The sequence below is a fragment of the Lissotriton vulgaris genome, unplaced genomic scaffold (genome assembly GCF_964263255.1).
Source record: "Lissotriton vulgaris unplaced genomic scaffold, aLisVul1.2 SCAFFOLD_7575, whole genome shotgun sequence".
NCBI lineage: Eukaryota > Metazoa > Chordata > Amphibia > Caudata > Salamandridae > Lissotriton > Lissotriton vulgaris.
In genome coordinates, this window is record NW_028241824.1 from 22,331 (window position 1) to 39,579 (window position 17,249).

A 17,249-nucleotide genomic window follows, 5' to 3' on the forward strand; every position below is an offset into this window, starting at 1 on the left:
TGGCAGGGGAGACAGCAAGTACATGAGAGGCTGCACAGGGGTGAGTACAGCACATCAGAGCAACAGGCCCAGAGTCCTAGGCAGGCGGGACAGCAAGTACATGAGAGGCTGCACAGGGGAGAGTACAGCACAGCAGAGCAACAGGCCCAGAGTCCTTGGCAGGGGAGAGTACAGTACATCAGAGCAACAGGCCCAGAGTCCTTGGCAGGGGAGACAGCAAGTACATGAGAGGCTACACAGGGGAGAGTACAGCACATCAGAGCAACAGGCCCAGAGTCCTTAGCAGGGGAGAGTACAGCACATCAGAGCAACAGGCCCAGAGTCCTTGGCAGGGGAGACAGCAAGTACATGAGAGGCTGCACAGGGGAGAGTACAGCACATCAGAGCAATAGGCCCAGAGTCCTTGGCAGGGGAGACAGCAAGTACATGAGAGGCTGCACAGGGGAGAGTACAGCACATCAGAGCAACAGGCCCAGAGTCCTTGGCAGGGGAGACAGCAAGTACATGAGAGGCTGCACAGGGGGAGAGTACAGCACAGCAGAGCAACAGGCCCAGAGTCCTTGGCAGGGGAGAGTACAGCACATCAGAGCAACAGGCCCAGAGTCCTTGGCAGGGGAGACAGCAAGTACATGAGAGGCTGCACAGGGAAGAGTACAGCACAGCAGAGCAACAGGGTTGGCAACACACCCAGGTTGCAAACAATGGTCCTGACTAGCACACCTGTGTGTGGAACAAGCGTATGAGGGTGTTGTGGACTCACTCCAGGCTGTCATGCGGACTGTGATCTGGCTGCGTGTCATGGACAGCAGGACTACTTGACTGGTGTGACAGAGGGCCATGTGATGTGGCAATAACAGAGGGCCTGCAAGGCGGAGGGCTGTGTGGACCAGGTGGCACCGTGGCACATGGAGGTGGAGTCATGCACACCCTTGACACAGTGTGGGTGGGAGAGGTTGGAGGGGTGCCCTTCCACTTTTTCGGTACATGAAATGGCTTGCCTGTCTTGGGGTTGATGGGAAGTGGAGATGGCAGAATAGGCACACACACCAACTGTCCCACATCAGGGGCAGACACTGGCACTCCCTCAGGTGATGTGCCTGATCCTGCATCACGCTTTGGCTGACTACGCCTCCGGACCACCCTACCCTCTCCGGAAGGTGTACCCCTCACAGTGACCTCCTTACCACTAACCCCAGGGGTGGTGTCCACAGTGCCCTCTTGTCCCTCACTGCCAGGGCTGTTCACAACACTGGGCTTCCCTGCCTCAACCATTGGGCTGGTCACAACAGGGCTCTCCTCTGCCCCAATGATTGGCCTGGTCCCAACAGGGCACTCCTCAACCTGCCTCAATGTCCTTTTTTTTGGTGTTGATGTGGTGGGTGGCTGTGTCCCTGTGCTCTCCCCAGGTGTAGCCATGACGTGCCACACATCCTCTGTGGTCATCGCTGAGTCATTATCTGGTGATGCCTCTGCAGCATGTGAGCCAGATTTTTTGGTCAATGATCTTGTGGCCTTACTTTTCTGTGACTTCCCCTTGTCCGTGCACTTTGGGGGGGCCCTGTTCTTCTTCGGAGATGGAGACTGTGGATGGGATTGTTTGCTCAGTGTGTGACCTGTGCTCCTAGTGTTGTACCGTTTAGTAGATGTAGGTCCCAAGTGGACAATGTCATCTGATGTGTCCCCTGAATGTGTGTACGTCACTGGCACCTGAGCTGCAATGGGACCATGTGCCTGTTGGAGGCCTGTTGCGACTGTGGCTGACAATGACTGGACTGTGCGGTGTAGCCCTCCCACGTCAGAGTGTATGCCCTCCATGAAAGCCAGAACCTGGCCTAATTTGTTATCGTGGGCACTGAAGGCATTGAGCAGGGCGGACTGGCCCACGCAAATCTGGCGCAGGAGCTCTACGCACTATGCACTGAGGGCAGCAGGGGGAACAGGTGCAGGGGCAGCGGTGCCATGTGTGAATGTCACATGTCCCCTCTTAGTTACACGGATACGGGCAGCACCAGAGGAAGGGGATGGGAGGCTGGGCACTGGCCGCTGGGTGTCAGATGTCGTGGCACACTCCACATCCCCTGTGCTTGCAGACAGGGATGCATCCCTGCCGGCATCGGATGAAGTGGTACTTTGGGTCTCAGCGACAGATTCCTCATGCATACTCCTGTCACCCTCAGGAGCGCTGGTGTTCTCAGTGTCACTTGGCTCAGTCTCACTTGCCTCCGCTGCCGCTGTCGTGCTGGTCTCGCAAACACTTGTCTCAGGATCATGTACTGCTGTGTTGTCTTGCAAATCTGCATTAGTGAGACAAACAGGTGTGTGTAAGTGTCATCATCTGTGCACACCATAGCAGATCAATTATGCGTAGTAGAGGCCTACAGCTACAAGAGAACCAACACACCCTGCAAACACTGTGCATCTTCACAAGATATAGACCACAACAGTGCCTGTCATGCAGACCAACTTCCTTGAGTGCGGCATGTCGATGCCACACAGCACCACACCCTGCCCATGGATGGTCTTCCCCCAGCCCACATTGACCATCCCCATGGACATGATGCAGCCACAACACACATCACCACTTACACCCCTACAAGGAATCAGAGGGGACCACACACACACCTATTGACTACACATGCCACAATGCCAACTAGGCCATACCAAACACCATGTGGCAATCAGGCTACACATAATCGTCGGATGAGTGGGACTCAAACATCATGGATGCATGCAAAGTACACAGACATGGTGTGAGACTCATCAAATGGACACTGCAGTTCGGCACAATATGGACTCCCCACACCATCACAGACCAGAGAGACCATGTGGACACATCATATCTGTCAAGGACAGATAACTGCATGCATGGGCAGAACAGTAAGGCCATGGTGGCGCTATGCCTCATACAGGCACACATCACAGTCGCCACTCACATCAGATGACACAGCATGCCAACACACGCACATCACATGTGTCACCGCTGGCACAGGCCCTGTACATATGCATCCACTCCCAGACAAACTCTCCCTCCCCAGATACTCACCTTCTCTGTCTTGCTGCTGATGCCCCTTCAGACGTGCATCCAGGTCTGGATTGGTCACTGCCAGTATGCGTGCCATCAGCGGAGTCATGGTGCGACGTTCCAAACGTCCTGTGCGTGGTAGCATACCCAAGGTCATCTCTGCCACTTGCTTTGCCAGTCGGCTGATGTCGTCCCACCTCTTGTGACAGTGTGTGTGTCGTCTGTTTGATACCCCCAGGGCTCGCACCTTTGCTGCAATGGCCCTCCACACGGCCTTACGTTGGTGTACCTTGAGCTGCAGGCATGAGAGTAAAGAAGGGCAATACAAAAATTACACAATGTAAGATGCCAGCATCTATCATTACAGCAGCCAGACACAGACTCTGGACTCACAGTGACCTCCCTCCCTCCAGAACAGTGCGTACCCTCTGCATGGCATAAATATTGGTGTATGCATGCACACATTATGGTCCCTAGTCTCCATGATATGCACACAAAGGCATAATGCCTCAACACAAATGCATCTACAGCAGTGTGTAAAGCAGAAATTGCACAGGCCACCGATGGGGTATATCCACTAATGAGTGTGAAGCAACTGTAGCATGTAAGTTTGCTGATGTTCTACTTTTGGGTATGCTGCCACTGAACCCACTCTGTGGCTCACACTGACTCCGACTACAGGGGCACCCTTAAATTCCCTCACAAGCGTTCACTGTCCTGGCATCTAAAAGGCTAACAACCCTTGGTTCTGTATGGGCGGCAATGTAACACCCCCCACTCACACATACGAGTACAGGCCCAGGTGAGACTCTCAGTGCAACACACACACTACTGCGAGCAGGAAACAGCCTGTCTGTCAGTGTAAGCCATCACACCACATCCCCAAGCATGTACTGCAGCATCACGACTACATGTCTGACACCACCCTGCCCTGCAGCTCCCTTCATGGTGACTTACCACAACATTGGGACCACCAAACAGCCGTGGGTACTGTGCCAGCACCCCGTCCACAAGGACATCCAGCTCCTCACTCGTGAATGGAGTGGCACGGACCTTCTCTGTTCTTGACATCACTGTGGATATGGCAGACCTGTGGTGGAAGTGAGTTGTGAGGGGTTCCAGGCAGCAGGACAGGGTCCCAGGCAGCAGGACAGGGTCTCAGGCAGCAGGAGATAGTCGCAGGCAGCAGGACAGGGTCCCAGGCAGCAGGACAGGGTCTCAGGCAGCAGGACAGGGTACCAGGCAGCAGGACAGGGTCCCAGGCAGCAGGACAGGGTCCCAGGCAGCAGGACAGGGTCTCAGGCAGCAGGACAGGGTCTCAGGCAGCAGGAGATAGTCGCAGGCAGCAGGCTCTTGGAGCAGTGGGAATGTGAGCCTCACTCCCACAGATTTATAGCCCCCTGTGGTCGTTAGGAAGGCCGAAAGCTGCTTCAATTGGTTGTCCGGGTCTGCCTCATTCAAAAGTATCCAATGACCGCCTCCGCGGTAGCGGAGCACCCCTCCCGCGACTTTCAAATCTGCATCATGCCAACGCCTTCATCGATGCCATTGGCTGGATACAATGCTCCACGGCGGTGATGCACCGCCGGGGCCCGGAGTGCGCTTCCGCAATGGTGCATCATTTAGAAGTATCCAATGACCGCCTCCGCGGTAGCGGAGCACCCCTCCCGCGACTTTCAAATCTGCATCATGCCAACGCCATCTTCGATGCCATTGGCTGGATGCAATGCTCCACGGCGGTGATGCACTGCCGGGGCCCGGAGTGCCCTTCCGCGATGGTGCATCATTGAGAAGTATCCAATGACCGCCTCGGCGGTAGCGGAGCACCCCTCCCGCGACTTTCAAATCTGCATCATGGCAACGCCATCATCGATGCCATTGGCTGGATGAAATGCTACACGGCACCGGCGGTAGTTTCCGCGATTCATGCGGCGGAGCATACCGGCCCCATATGCACACGTCCATATGCCAATGGCTGACACACACCTGAAGGGGGTGGTGCTGGGGTCACCCCGCCTGCCACCGGCGGTAGGTTCCGCGATTCATGCGGCGGAGCATACCGGCCCCATATGCACACGTCCATATGCCAATGGCTGACACACACCTGAAGGGGGTGGTGCTGGGGTCACCCCGCTGGCCACCGGCGGTAGGTTCCGCGATTCATGCGGCGGAGCATACCGGCCCCATATGCACACGTCCATATGCCAATGACTGACACACACCTGAAGGGGGTGGTGCTGGGGTCACCCTGCCGGCCACCGGCGGTAGGTTCCGCGATTCATGCGGCGGAGCATACTGGCGCCATATGCACACGTCCATATGCCAATGGCTGACACACACCTGAAGGGGGTGGTGCTGGGGTCACCCCGCCGGCCACCGGCGGTAGGTTCCGTGATTCATGCGGCGGAGCATACCGGCGCCATATGCACACGTCCATATGCCAATGGCTGACACACACCTGAAGGGGGTGGTGCTGGGCTCATAGTCTACGATGCAAAGGTCCTAGGTGCGACCTTATACGGTGCAGAGTTATGGGCTTGGGACAACCTCTCGACCCTACAGATATCTGAAAACAGGTTCCTTAGAGGGATCACAGGCCTTCCACAGAGTACCCCCCTAATACCATTGTTCCTGGAGTTGGGTAGACGGACAATTAGCGATAGAGCGCGTCTGCGCCCTGTTCTCTACTGGAGACGTCTTTGGACAACTCCTGAGATTAGGCAATATGCTGATGGTTTCCTTTCAATAATCAAGGAAGACAATTTCCACAAGATAATGTGGCTAAAAAATTTAAGGGCCATGTTAGCTAACCTGGGGTTTTCTAATCTTTGGACCAACCCGCAGGGGGAAGTCTTCCCAAGCAAGGAAGCCCTTAAATCCCAATATTAGGATTGGGTGGACAACAATCTCCTGAGAGGCGCTAGGTCTGATTCCATGGCGGGTCGCTTCTTGGAGGCCAAAATCTACCCTATCCTAGAAAATTATTGGGACAACATTATGGTCCCACTGGACAGAAAGTTAGTTTTTCAGTTAAGATCTGGATCCATCCCGCTAAAAAAACTAACTGCAGGTTGGCAGAGGTCGACCAATATGTTATGTCCAGTGTGTGAAGCAGCTGTTGAAAGCCTAGGTCACTTTCTATTTGTCTGCAAAGCCTATTCATCACCTAGGAGGGTATGGCTTACCCCTGTATGCAAAAACCTTGGGACACGACATAGTGCAGTGGCATTGAGAATTTTATGTACATCTACCCAGGAGTCGATAGTTCTCGGGGTAGCCAAATACCTGGGGTGGGCTTGGGAAATCAGGCGGCGACCTATGGGTGCGCTTAGTTAATCTGGTTTTTTAATAGTCTCATAAATCCCAATCTAATTTGTTATATATGTGTACTTTTTATATGTTGGTATTGCATGAGCTTGCACAAATTGTCTTATATGAATTTGTATATGTTAAATGATCTAAATTTTTTATATACTTGTTATGTTTGATTTTATGCTGTGCTTTTATGAGAAATTATCTCGAATAAAGCTTGTTCAAAGCAATCAGGGTCACTGTATCAGCACCCAGCATCAACATGGTGAAGGGCACATCATTGTGCACACGATGCCACACAGCCAGGTCATCCACAGGTGGACTCACGTGGCCTGTTGTTTATCCATATTAGTGTGGAATTTCATGGATGTTGATGATTGACAGACTCCAGCTGGTGTAAATGGTGTAGTGACAGGTAATGTGTTGTGGCTCATTTCAGACCTTCACCTGGATGTTGTCACTGCATTGTATCCATGTGCATCCTCAGGGGGGGCAAGGAGGGGCACTTGCCCCCCTCCCTGGATCACAAGTCCGTCCTGTGGGCATGCTGCCATTGGCTGAAAGTGAAATATGACCCTCCGGATTCCTTGCAGAGCTGGCAGACTGGCCAGGGCTGGTTTTGTGGGCGTGATCAGCAACTCTCTTATCCTAATCGCTGCATCTGCATGATAATTGCAGATGCTTGAAGTGGCCTTAGGTGTGAAGTGAGCCCTGCCCCTTCATTAATGAAAGTCAAGTCAAGTCAAAATATGTATGCTGCACTACTCAACCAGAGGGTCGCAAGGCGTTTGAGGGGGGGGGGGGGTTCGCTACTTATCAAATAGCCAAGTTTGGAGTTGTTTCCTGAAGGAGAGGTGGTTCTGTGTGAGGTGGAGGTGGGTGGGGAGAGAATTCCAGGTTTTTGCCGCTAAGTAGGAGAATGATCTTCCTCCCATGGTGGCTCTTCAGATGCGTGGAATCGCGGCGAGGGATTGATTAGATGATCGTAGTTGGCGGGTGGGGGTGTAAAAGGTCAAGCGCGCGTTGAGGTATTTGGGTCCTAGGTCGCAAAGGGCTTTGTGTGCGTGGGTGAGGAGGCGGAACGTTATTCTATTGTTGACGGGGAGCCAGTGAAGGTCTCTCAGGTGACCGGAGATGTGATTGTGGCGGGGTATGTATAGGATGAGTCAGGCGGAGGCGTTCAGAATGTGCTGTAGTTTTTTCTGTAATCTGGATGTGGTTCCGGCGTAGAGGGTGTTCCCATTGTCCAGTCGGCTTGTGACAAGTGCTTGGGTGACCGTCTTTCTTGTTTCAGTGGGGATCCATCAGAAGTTTTTATTGAGCATACCTATGATGTTACAGCATGATGATGAGATGGCGTTGACTTGTCTGGTCATCGAGAGGGAGGAGTCTAGAATGAATCCCAGGTTGCAAGCATGGTCCGTTGGTAAGGGTGCGCTGCCCAGGGCGGGTGGACACCTTGAGTCGTCCCATGCAGAGGGGGATGATCCTAGGATGAGGACTTCCGTCTTGTCTGAATTCAGTTTTACGCGACTGTTCTTCATCCACTCGGCTACGTCTTTCATCCCTTCGTGTAGGTTGGTATTGGTGGTGTTTGGGTCTTTGGTGAGGGAGAGGATCAGCTGTGTGTCGTCAGCGTAGGAGATGATGTTGAGGTTGTGGTGGCGTGCGATGGATGCGAGGGAGCTCATGTAGACGTTGAAGAGGGTGGGGCTGAGCAATGATCCTTGTGTTACGCCGCAGATGACTTTGGTGGCCTCTGATCTGAAAGGGGGGCGTCGGACTCTCTGGGTTCTTCCGGCGAGGAATGAGATAATTCAATCCAATGCTTTTCCTTGTATCCCAACGTTGCTGAGGCGTTGTACAAGGGTGCTATGACAGACCGTGTCAAACGCTGTGGAGAGGTCCAGGAGGATGAGGGCAGCTGTTTCTCCGTTGTCGAGTACTGTTCGGATGCCGTCTGTGGCTGCGATGAGGGCGGTCTCGGTGCTGTGTTTGGCTCGGAATCCGGAGTGTGAGGGGTCGAGGGAGCCGTTAGACTCGAGGACGGCGGCGAGCTGACTGTTGTCGGTCTTTACTATGACTATTGCAGGAAAAGGGAGGAGCCAGATGGGGCGGTAGTCTTAAGTTCGGTGGGGTCTGCTGTAGGTTTCTTCAGGAGGGCACTGAGTTCGGCATGTTTCCAGCTTTCCGGGAAGGTAGCGGAGTTGAGGGAGCAGTTCATGATATCCGTGAGATGGGGTGCGATGATGGAGTCGGCCTCGTAGAAGATCTGGTGGGGGCATGGGTCGGTTGGTGATCCAGAGTGAATGGAGTTCATGAAGCGGATGGTGTCTTCGGTGCTGATTGGGTTCCAGGTGCAAAGGGTGGTGGTGGGGGGCTTCAGTTCGGTGGTAAGGGGGGTGGACTGGTCGCCAAAGCTATTATGTATGTCAGCGATTTTGCTGTGGAAGAACGAGGCTAGAGAGTCGCAGAGGTCTTGAGAGGGAGTGATGTCGTTGGTGCCGGCGCTGGGGTTGGTAAGCTCTTTGACGATGTTGAAGAGTTCCTTGCTGTTGTGGGCGTTGTTGTCCAGTCGATCCTTGAATGCTGATTTCTTGGTGGATCGGATCAACTGGTGGTGTTTGCGGGTGGCGTCCTTGAGGGCGGTCATGTTGTCTGTGATTGGGTTTTTTAGCCAGGCTTTCTCGAGGGTGCGGCAGTTCTTTTTATAGTTCTTGAGGTCGTCATTGAACCAGGTGGCTTTTTTGCTACCTGGTTTGTTGTGATGGTTTTTCAAGGGTGCTACTTCGTCAGCGCAGTGGGTGATCCATTGTGCTAAATTGATGGCTGCTTGTTTTGGGTCCAATGATTTGGCGGGAGGCTTTTGGTTTAGCGATGTGGGGAGCTGGTCGGTGGTAATTTTGGTCCAGTATCTGCGGGGGACTTGTTGTGGGTGGTGGTGGCTCGGGGTCTTCTTGAAGTTGAAGAGGACGCAGCTGTGGTCCGTCCAGTGGAGTCCTGTGGCATGATTGAAGGAGACGTGCTTGCTGGAGGAGAAGATCGGGTCAAGCGTGTGTCCGGCGTAGTGGGTGGGGGTGTTTACCAGTTGTTTGAGTCCGAGATTGGCGAGGTTGTCCAGAAGGGTAGTGGTGTTGGAGTCGTTTTCTTTTCCAGGTGGAGGTTGCGGTCCCCTAGGAGAATGTAGTTCTCGGAGGGGAGGGCGTGTGGGCTGATAAAGTCAGTGATGTCTTCGCTGGATTGTGTGCGGGGTCCTGGTGGTCTGTAGATGATGGTGCCTCTAAGTGTGGTCTTGGGGTCGGTGTGTATCTGGAAGTGAAGGTGTTTGGCGGCTGTGAGGGTGTCGTCGGAGCTGGTTGTGACGTGGATGGTGTTCTTGTGGACGATGGCGATGCCTCCTCCAGATTGGTTGATGCGGTCATTTCGGATGATCTTGTCACCGTCCGGGATGGCTATGGCGATGTTGGGCGCTGATGAGGCGTTCATCCAGGTTTCTGTTAGTAAGGCAACGTCCAGCGTTGTGGTGTCTAGTGGGTTCCATAGTTCAATGGCGTGTCTGTGGACCGAGCGGGTGTTGTGCAGGAAGCACTTCAGGTGGTTATTGTCGGAGATCAGTTTGGTGTTTATGGATGTAGTGTGGGTCCTGATGCAGGTGAAGTTGCAGGATTGGCAGGTGAAGGGTCCATGGGTGCGTCCTGGGGCGGCTTGGTGGCAGTCGGGGAGACGGCCGGTGTTGAGTGCAAAGAGGGATGCGGCGTCGAATGTTAGGCGGGTGGAGTGGATTTTGCGGGGGCCAGGGGCTCTGGCGCTGGGCGCGGTCTGGGCGGGGACGTGCATAGACGGGCTTACCTTTGGCGCACCTCCGTCGCGCAAAGGGCGTGCCCGCTGCGCGTGAACGCTGCGCGTAGGTGACTCAGTCGTAAGTGGAGGGGGGCGGAGCGAGGGAGGAGCAGCTGGGAGGCGGGAGCGGGGTGTCAAGGGCGGAGGTTCTGTAGAAGCTGGAGGGAACGGTGGTGGGGCCGTGGGGGAGCAGCGGCAGGGACGGGCTAAGGGCATAACAAGCTGGCAAAATAATGCTGGGCGATATCAGGCCCAGATGAGCTCGCGGTCACCAGAGCAAAACAATGGTACACAATGCAGGTCTTCGGCACACACCACACCAATGGCGCAAATAGCTGGCACAATCCACAACCAAAGCAAAGCAGGAGATAATAACAATACCAGGCAGCAAGGCAGGGTAACAGCGATACCAGGCAGCAAGGCAGGATAACAGCGATACCAGGCAGCAAGGCAGGGAGGGGTGAGCTGCGAGTGGAGCGACCGGTTCGGACCAGGCCTGACCAGGCCGAGCATCCTGCAGGGCTCACAACAAAACTAAAAAATGAGTCACCTTACTGTCACAATCGGCGCTGCTCAGTGTTGGTATGATAAATTGTTTATATAATTGGGGAAGATGCCGAATTGTGAAAAAGTACATCTCGGGCTCTGTGTAATATAGGTACATAGAGTAATGCAATGGTATGTGTTGTGGGTCAGGGTTTCAGTTGGGTATGCAAAACTTGAGAGGAGGTGCATTGTGTGTTTGTGATGCTACTTTATTTAGTAGTTGTGCTTAATCATGTCTGAGGATGGTGATGAAGTAAAATGTTGCCCCCCCTAGAAAAATTTCTGCGGACGCCCATGATTGTATCGGACAAGGCTTCTGCTTTCACAACTGCTCATGCACACAACCGGATGTGTCCCTGCTACTGTGATCATTGTGTTGATGAATGTGTACCGACGTCACATGATGCTTTGAGGTGTGGCAGGCACACCAGATGGGTATGATAGACATGGCGATTCAACAAAAATTGGTGGCTCTTGCTGCACCTTGTATGCACATGTGATTCGTTGTCCCATTGTTTCAACTTCCACTGTCCCAGATGTGTTTGTGGCACTTGTGTATTGTCACTGGAGAGGCGTGCCCTCTGTGTGTAGCTATTGGCCAGCCAAGTCACCTGAAGTGCCATGCATCTCTCTGGTTCTCCTTTGTTTCACATTACATCATTTATGCTCTGTGCCATGCTCATCACATGTTGCTTATCACTGACAATTTATTTTCAATCCTTGACTAGGAGGAGGCTGATTCTACTCCGTCACCTGACAGTGCTGCAGGACATGGAGGATGAGGCAATCATCCGAAAATTCAGGCTGGACAGAGATACACTGAAGATCGTGTGTGATCTGTTGGAGCCCCACCTGCAGCCTCGCCGTCATTATCCTACGGCATTCACACCCACCTACAAGGTGATGGCGGCACTCCACTTCTTTGCGACTGGTTCCTTCCAGGAGACCGTGGCCAACCCTGGAGGGATGTCGCAGCCAATGTTCAGCATGGTGCTGAGAGACGTTCTTGCGGCTCTGATGCTATTTCTCAATCAATACATACATTTCCCCAGGGGACGTGAATTGGCTGCTGTGAAGGGTGACTTCTATGCCCTTGGGGGCATCCCACATGTGGTCGGTGCCATCGATTGCACACATGTAGCTCTGTTGCCACCGCATGCGACAGAGCACATTTATCGTAATCGGAAACACTACCACTCCATGAATGTGCAGGTGGTGTGCCTTGCAGACATGACAATTTCACATGTGTGTGCTAAGTTTCCCGGTTCAGCCCATGATTCGTACATCATGAGGAACAGCATGGTGCCACAGATGATGGAGAATCTGCATCCCGAACGTGCATGGATTGGGGGTGAGTTACACTACTACAATGGCGTGCTGTGTGTCACTTCCTGCACTCTGGCTGTACAACATTGCAATGTGTGTTTTCCGTTCACAGGTGACTCAGCATAATCTAGTCGCCCATGGCTGTTGTGCCCACTACGGAATCCCCGGACACCAGCAGACATCCGCTACAATGATGCCCATATTTACAACAAGGGGTGGTGAGGGACAGAGTCTCTGAATTAAACAGAATACTCTCACCCAGTCAAGAGATCAGGGCTAGATCCAACACCGTTTTTTAGCTCACTGCACCATCCCAGTTTCAGAACCTGGCTGTATGCAAATTAGTCTGTTCCTGTCCCAGTGCATGATGGGAACAGGGCGAACCAAACTACAAAAGCCAATTCTTACACTGGGAAGGAAACAAGCTACCGGGGACCGGTTTCTGGCATTTCAGCCTCTTCGGCCCGGCTTGCTTGAATCCTGATGGTGCAATGAGCAAGGGACTCACATCTGAGTATACCCTTCCACGCTTAGGGTGGACAAAAATATTTACAACAAGGGGTGGTGAGGGACAGAGTCTCTGAATTAAACAGAATACTCTCACCCAGTCAAGAGATCAGGGCTAGATCCAACACCGTTTTTTAGCTCACTGCACCATCCCAGTTTCAGAACCTGGCTGTATGCAAATTAGTCTGTTCCTGTCCCAGTGCATGATGGGAACAGGGCAAACCAAACTACAAAAGCCAATTCTTACACTGGGAAGGAAACAAGCTACCGGGGACCGGTTTCTGGCATTTCAGCCTCTTCGGCCCGGCTTGCTTGAATCCTGATGGTGCAATGAGCAAGGGACTCACATCTGAGTATACCCTTCCACGCTTAGGGTGGACAAAAATATTTACAACAAGGGGTGGTGAGGGACAGAGTCTCTGAATTAAACAGAATACTCTCACCCAGTCAAGAGATCAGGGCTAGATCCAACACCGTTTTTTAGCTCACTGCACCATCCCAGTTTCAGAACCTGGCTGTATGCAAATTAGTCTGTTCCTGTCCCAGTGCATGATGGGAACAGGGCAAACCAAACTACAAAAGCCAATTCTTACACTGGGAAGGAAACAAGCTACCGGGGACCGGTTTCTGGCATTTCAGCCTCTTCGGCCCGGCTTGCTTGAATCCTGATGGTGCAATGAGCAAGGGACTCACATCGGAGTATACCCTTCCACGCTTAGGGTGGACAAAAATATTTACAACAAGGGGTGGTGAGGGACAGAGTCTCTGAATTAAACAGAATACTCTCACCCAGTCAAGAGATCAGGGCTAGATCCAACACCGTTTTTTAGCTCACTGCACCATCCCAGTTTCAGAACCTGGCTGTATGCAAATTAGTCTGTTCCTGTCCCAGTGCATGATGGGAACAGGGCAAACCAAACTACAAAAGCCAATTCTTACACTGGGAAGGAAACAAGCTACCGGGGACCGGTTTCTGGCATTTCAGCCTCTTCGGCCCGGCTTGCTTGAATCCTGATGGTGCAATGAGCAAGGGACTCACATCTGAGTATACCCTTCCACGCTTAGGGTGGACAAAAATATTTACAACAAGGGGTGGTGAGGGACAAAGTCTCTGAATTAAACAGAATACTCTCACCCAGTCAAGAGATCAGGGCTAGATCCAACACCGTTTTTTAGCTCACTGCACCATCCCACTTTCAGAACCTGGCTGTATGCAAATTAGTCTGTTCCTGTCCCAGTGCATGATGGGAACAGGGCAAACCAAACTACAAAAGCCAATTCTTACACTGGGAAGGAAACAAGCTACCGGGGACCGGTTTCTGGCATTTCAGCCTCTTCGGCCCGGCTTGCTTGAATCCTGATGGTGCAATGAGCAAGGGACTCACATCTGAGTATACCCTTCCACGCTTAGGGTGGACAAAAATATTTACAACAAGGGGTGGTGAGGGACAGAGTCTCTGAATTAAACAGAATACTCTCACCCAGTCAAGAGATCAGGGCTAGATCCAACACCGTTTTTTAGCTCACTGCACCATCCCAGTTTCAGAACCTGGCTGTATGCAAATTAGTCTGTTCCTGTCCCAGTGCATGATGGGAACAGGGCAAACCAAACTACAAAAGCCAATTCTTACACTGGGAAGGAAACAAGCTACCGGGGACCGGTTTCTGGCATTTCAGCCTCTTCAGCCCGGCTTGCTTGAATCCTGATGGTGCAATGAGCAAGGGACTCACATCTGAGTATACCCTTCCACGCTTAGGGTGGACAAAAATATTTACAACAAGGGGTGGTGAGGGACAGAGTCTCTGAATTAAACAGAATACTCTCACCCAGTCAAGAGATCAGGGCTAGATCCAACACCGTTTTTTAGCTCACTGCACCATCCCAGTTTCAGAACCTGGCTGTATGCAAATTAGTCTGTTCCTGTCCCAGTGCATGATGGGAACAGGGCAAACCAAACTACAAAAGCCAATTCTTACACTGGGAAGGAAACAAGCTACCGGGGACCGGTTTCTGGCATTTCAGCCTCTTCGGCCCGGCTTGCTTGAATCCTGATGGTGCAATGAGCAAGGGACTCACATCTGAGTATACCCTTCCACGCTTAGGGACGTTCATGCGGCTGTGATGCTATTTCGCAATCAATACATACATTTCCCCGGGGGGACGTGAATTGGCTGCTGTGAAGGGTGACTTCTATGCCCTTGGGGGCATCCCATATGTGGTCGGTGCCATCGATTGCACACATGTAGCTCTGTTGCCACCGCATGCGACAGAGCACATTTATCGTAATCGGAAACACTACCACTCCATGAATGTGCAGGTGGTGTGCCTTGCAGACATGACAATTTCACATGTGTGTGCTAAGTTTCCCGGTTCAGCCCATGATTCGTACATCATGAGGAACAGCATGGTGCCACAGATGATGGAGAATCTGCATCCCGAACGTGCATGGATTGTGGGTGAGTTACACTACTGCAATGGCGTGCTGTGTGTCACTTCCTGCACTCTGGCTGTACAACATTGCAATGTGTGTTTTCCGTTCACAGGTGACTCAGCATAATCCAGTCGCCCATGGCTGTTGTGCCCACTACGGAATCCCCGGACACCAGCAGACATCCGCTACAATGATGCCCATGGCAGGACCCGACGGGTGATTGAGCGGCCTTTCGGACTGCTTAAGTCAAGGTTCCGGTGCCTTGACAAGACCGGAGGCGCACTGGCATATTCGCCTGTGAAGGTGTGCCAGATCTTTGTGTGCATGCAGTATGCTGCACAACCTGGCCATCCACAGGAGGGTCCCCCTGCTCCTGGATGATGGTGATGACCCAAGGCCACAACCTGCTCAGGGACCAGAATCCAGTGATGAGGACAGTGGAGAGGAGGAAGGAGTTGATCAGCGCCAACAGCTCATCGACCGCTACTTCACTTGAAGGTGGGTGACTAGGTACTATGTGAACATTGTCTGATGTTGTTCGTGTTCTGAATGGCTATGCGTGGCAGTAACCAATGGCCACATGTACTGTCACCCATGTGTGCAGTTAGTGAAATGGAAGTTCTGTGCCGAGATGTGTATCGGACTGTATTTGTGCACATTTGCTAGACATTGTGTAATTTGGCTGTGTAGTTTAGGTTATTTTGTGTGCTGTGATCTGTGTGTTGCCACATTGACACCAGTGACTGTTGTTCTGTTGTGTCTCCCTAGGTGCTACAGAGGGTCCCTGGCCTGCATACTATACATCATTGATACACATCATGGACATCTGGAAATATCTACATACTGCACTATAAAAATCACAACACAAAATATTGTGCATCAAGTATTTAATTTTTGGAGTGAACATGTGATTGGTGCAGTGATATTTACAGGAAGGTGTGGAATGAGCAGTGAGTTCACAGTCCAGTTCAATGAGTTGTAAGAGTAGAGTCCACAGGGATGTGGTGACCCAGTCCAACAGTGAGGTGCCATTGCCAGGGCAATGTGGGCAAGGATAGTCCAAAGTGTGAATGCAGTTGGGAAGAGGGTGGTCTTGACGGCTGGCTCCGTGACTGGCTTGTGGTAGGTGCATTGCCTCCAGCGACTCCCAGTCTCTTCTTAGGACGCCCCCTAGATCTTTTGGGGGGGGGCCTGCTGATTGGCCAGCGACGTCAGTGGACTCATCCCTCTCTGTTGGCGCAGGGGAGGATGGATCACTGTCATCCTGCGGCACAACAAGAGAGGACGGAGGTGGTGGTTGGGACACAGGCCTGTCCCTCTGCGACGCCACTTGCTGGCCCATGAGGTCCACCATCTGTCCCAGACGGTTATCAATGGACCTCATCAGCAGGACGAGCTCCCTCATGAATTCTTCCGACCGGCCACTTTGTCCCTGGACCTCTTGGTAGGCCTCCACAACTCTGTTGAAGTGGTCCAGGGATGGTGTCCACTCCTCCCGAGGTCTGGTGTTGACCCTGGCCCTCCCACTTGTTCTGCCGCCACGGACCTCTTCCCTCGCCACTTGGGGACCACGCACTCTCTCCCTGCCCTCCACAGCTGTTGGTGTGGGTCGGTCGTCCCTGGGGACAGGGAGGTTGCTGCAGGTGGTACTGGTGGACCTGGTGGTATTGGTGGCTGTGGCGATGGTGGCTGTGGTGGTAGCGGTGGTAGAGGCCGTGGCTGCAGGGGTCTGCTGCGTTGTAGTGGCAGCAGAGGTGGAGGTGGGGAGGATGGGGTCATGGGACCTCTGGGTCTGTGGAACACCTGATGGGCCGGCCCGGAGCTCATCATCCATACTGTCCTGGGAGTCGGCTTCAGAGAGTCCATGGGCCGCTGGTGGAGACTGGCTCTGCTGGTTGTTGGTGTTGTCCTCAGCAGTGAGATGTTCGTCACCTGTGGAGTAGATGGGGAGTGGTCAGTGTTTGTGTCATCTGCGTATCATCATCTGTCTGTACACTACTTACATATGCAGTCATCAGTTGTAGTTATGATGGCAACATTGTGTAACATTTAATAGTGCTGGGGGACATCATGGAGTCATACATATTGATTGTCAATGCTTTATTTTGGATTGTTGTAGGTTAACTGGATGCAGGGCACACACACACACTTCGTGCGGATTTACTGTAGAAACGTACCTGTTAAGTCGCTGTGCAGGAGGCAATGGCTGACACATGCAGCTGGGTGGGGGAGTCCTCCATGATGCTGGGGTGTGGGCCAGGGGG

At 52.7% G+C, this 17,249-nt stretch overlaps 1 protein-coding gene across 1 annotated transcript; it reads right to left on the reverse strand.

Annotated features, from left to right (window-relative positions):
• Positions 1-15,915: 15,915 nt before the first annotated feature.
• On the reverse strand, positions 15,916-16,917 carry LOC147669877 (uncharacterized; the record flags this gene model as incomplete). The annotated part of the gene is made up of 1 exon (XM_086948181.1): positions 15,916-16,917. A coding segment is annotated over one exon (1,002 nt), but the record flags the coding sequence as incomplete, so codon positions are not given.
• Positions 16,918-17,249: the final 332 nt, after the last annotated feature.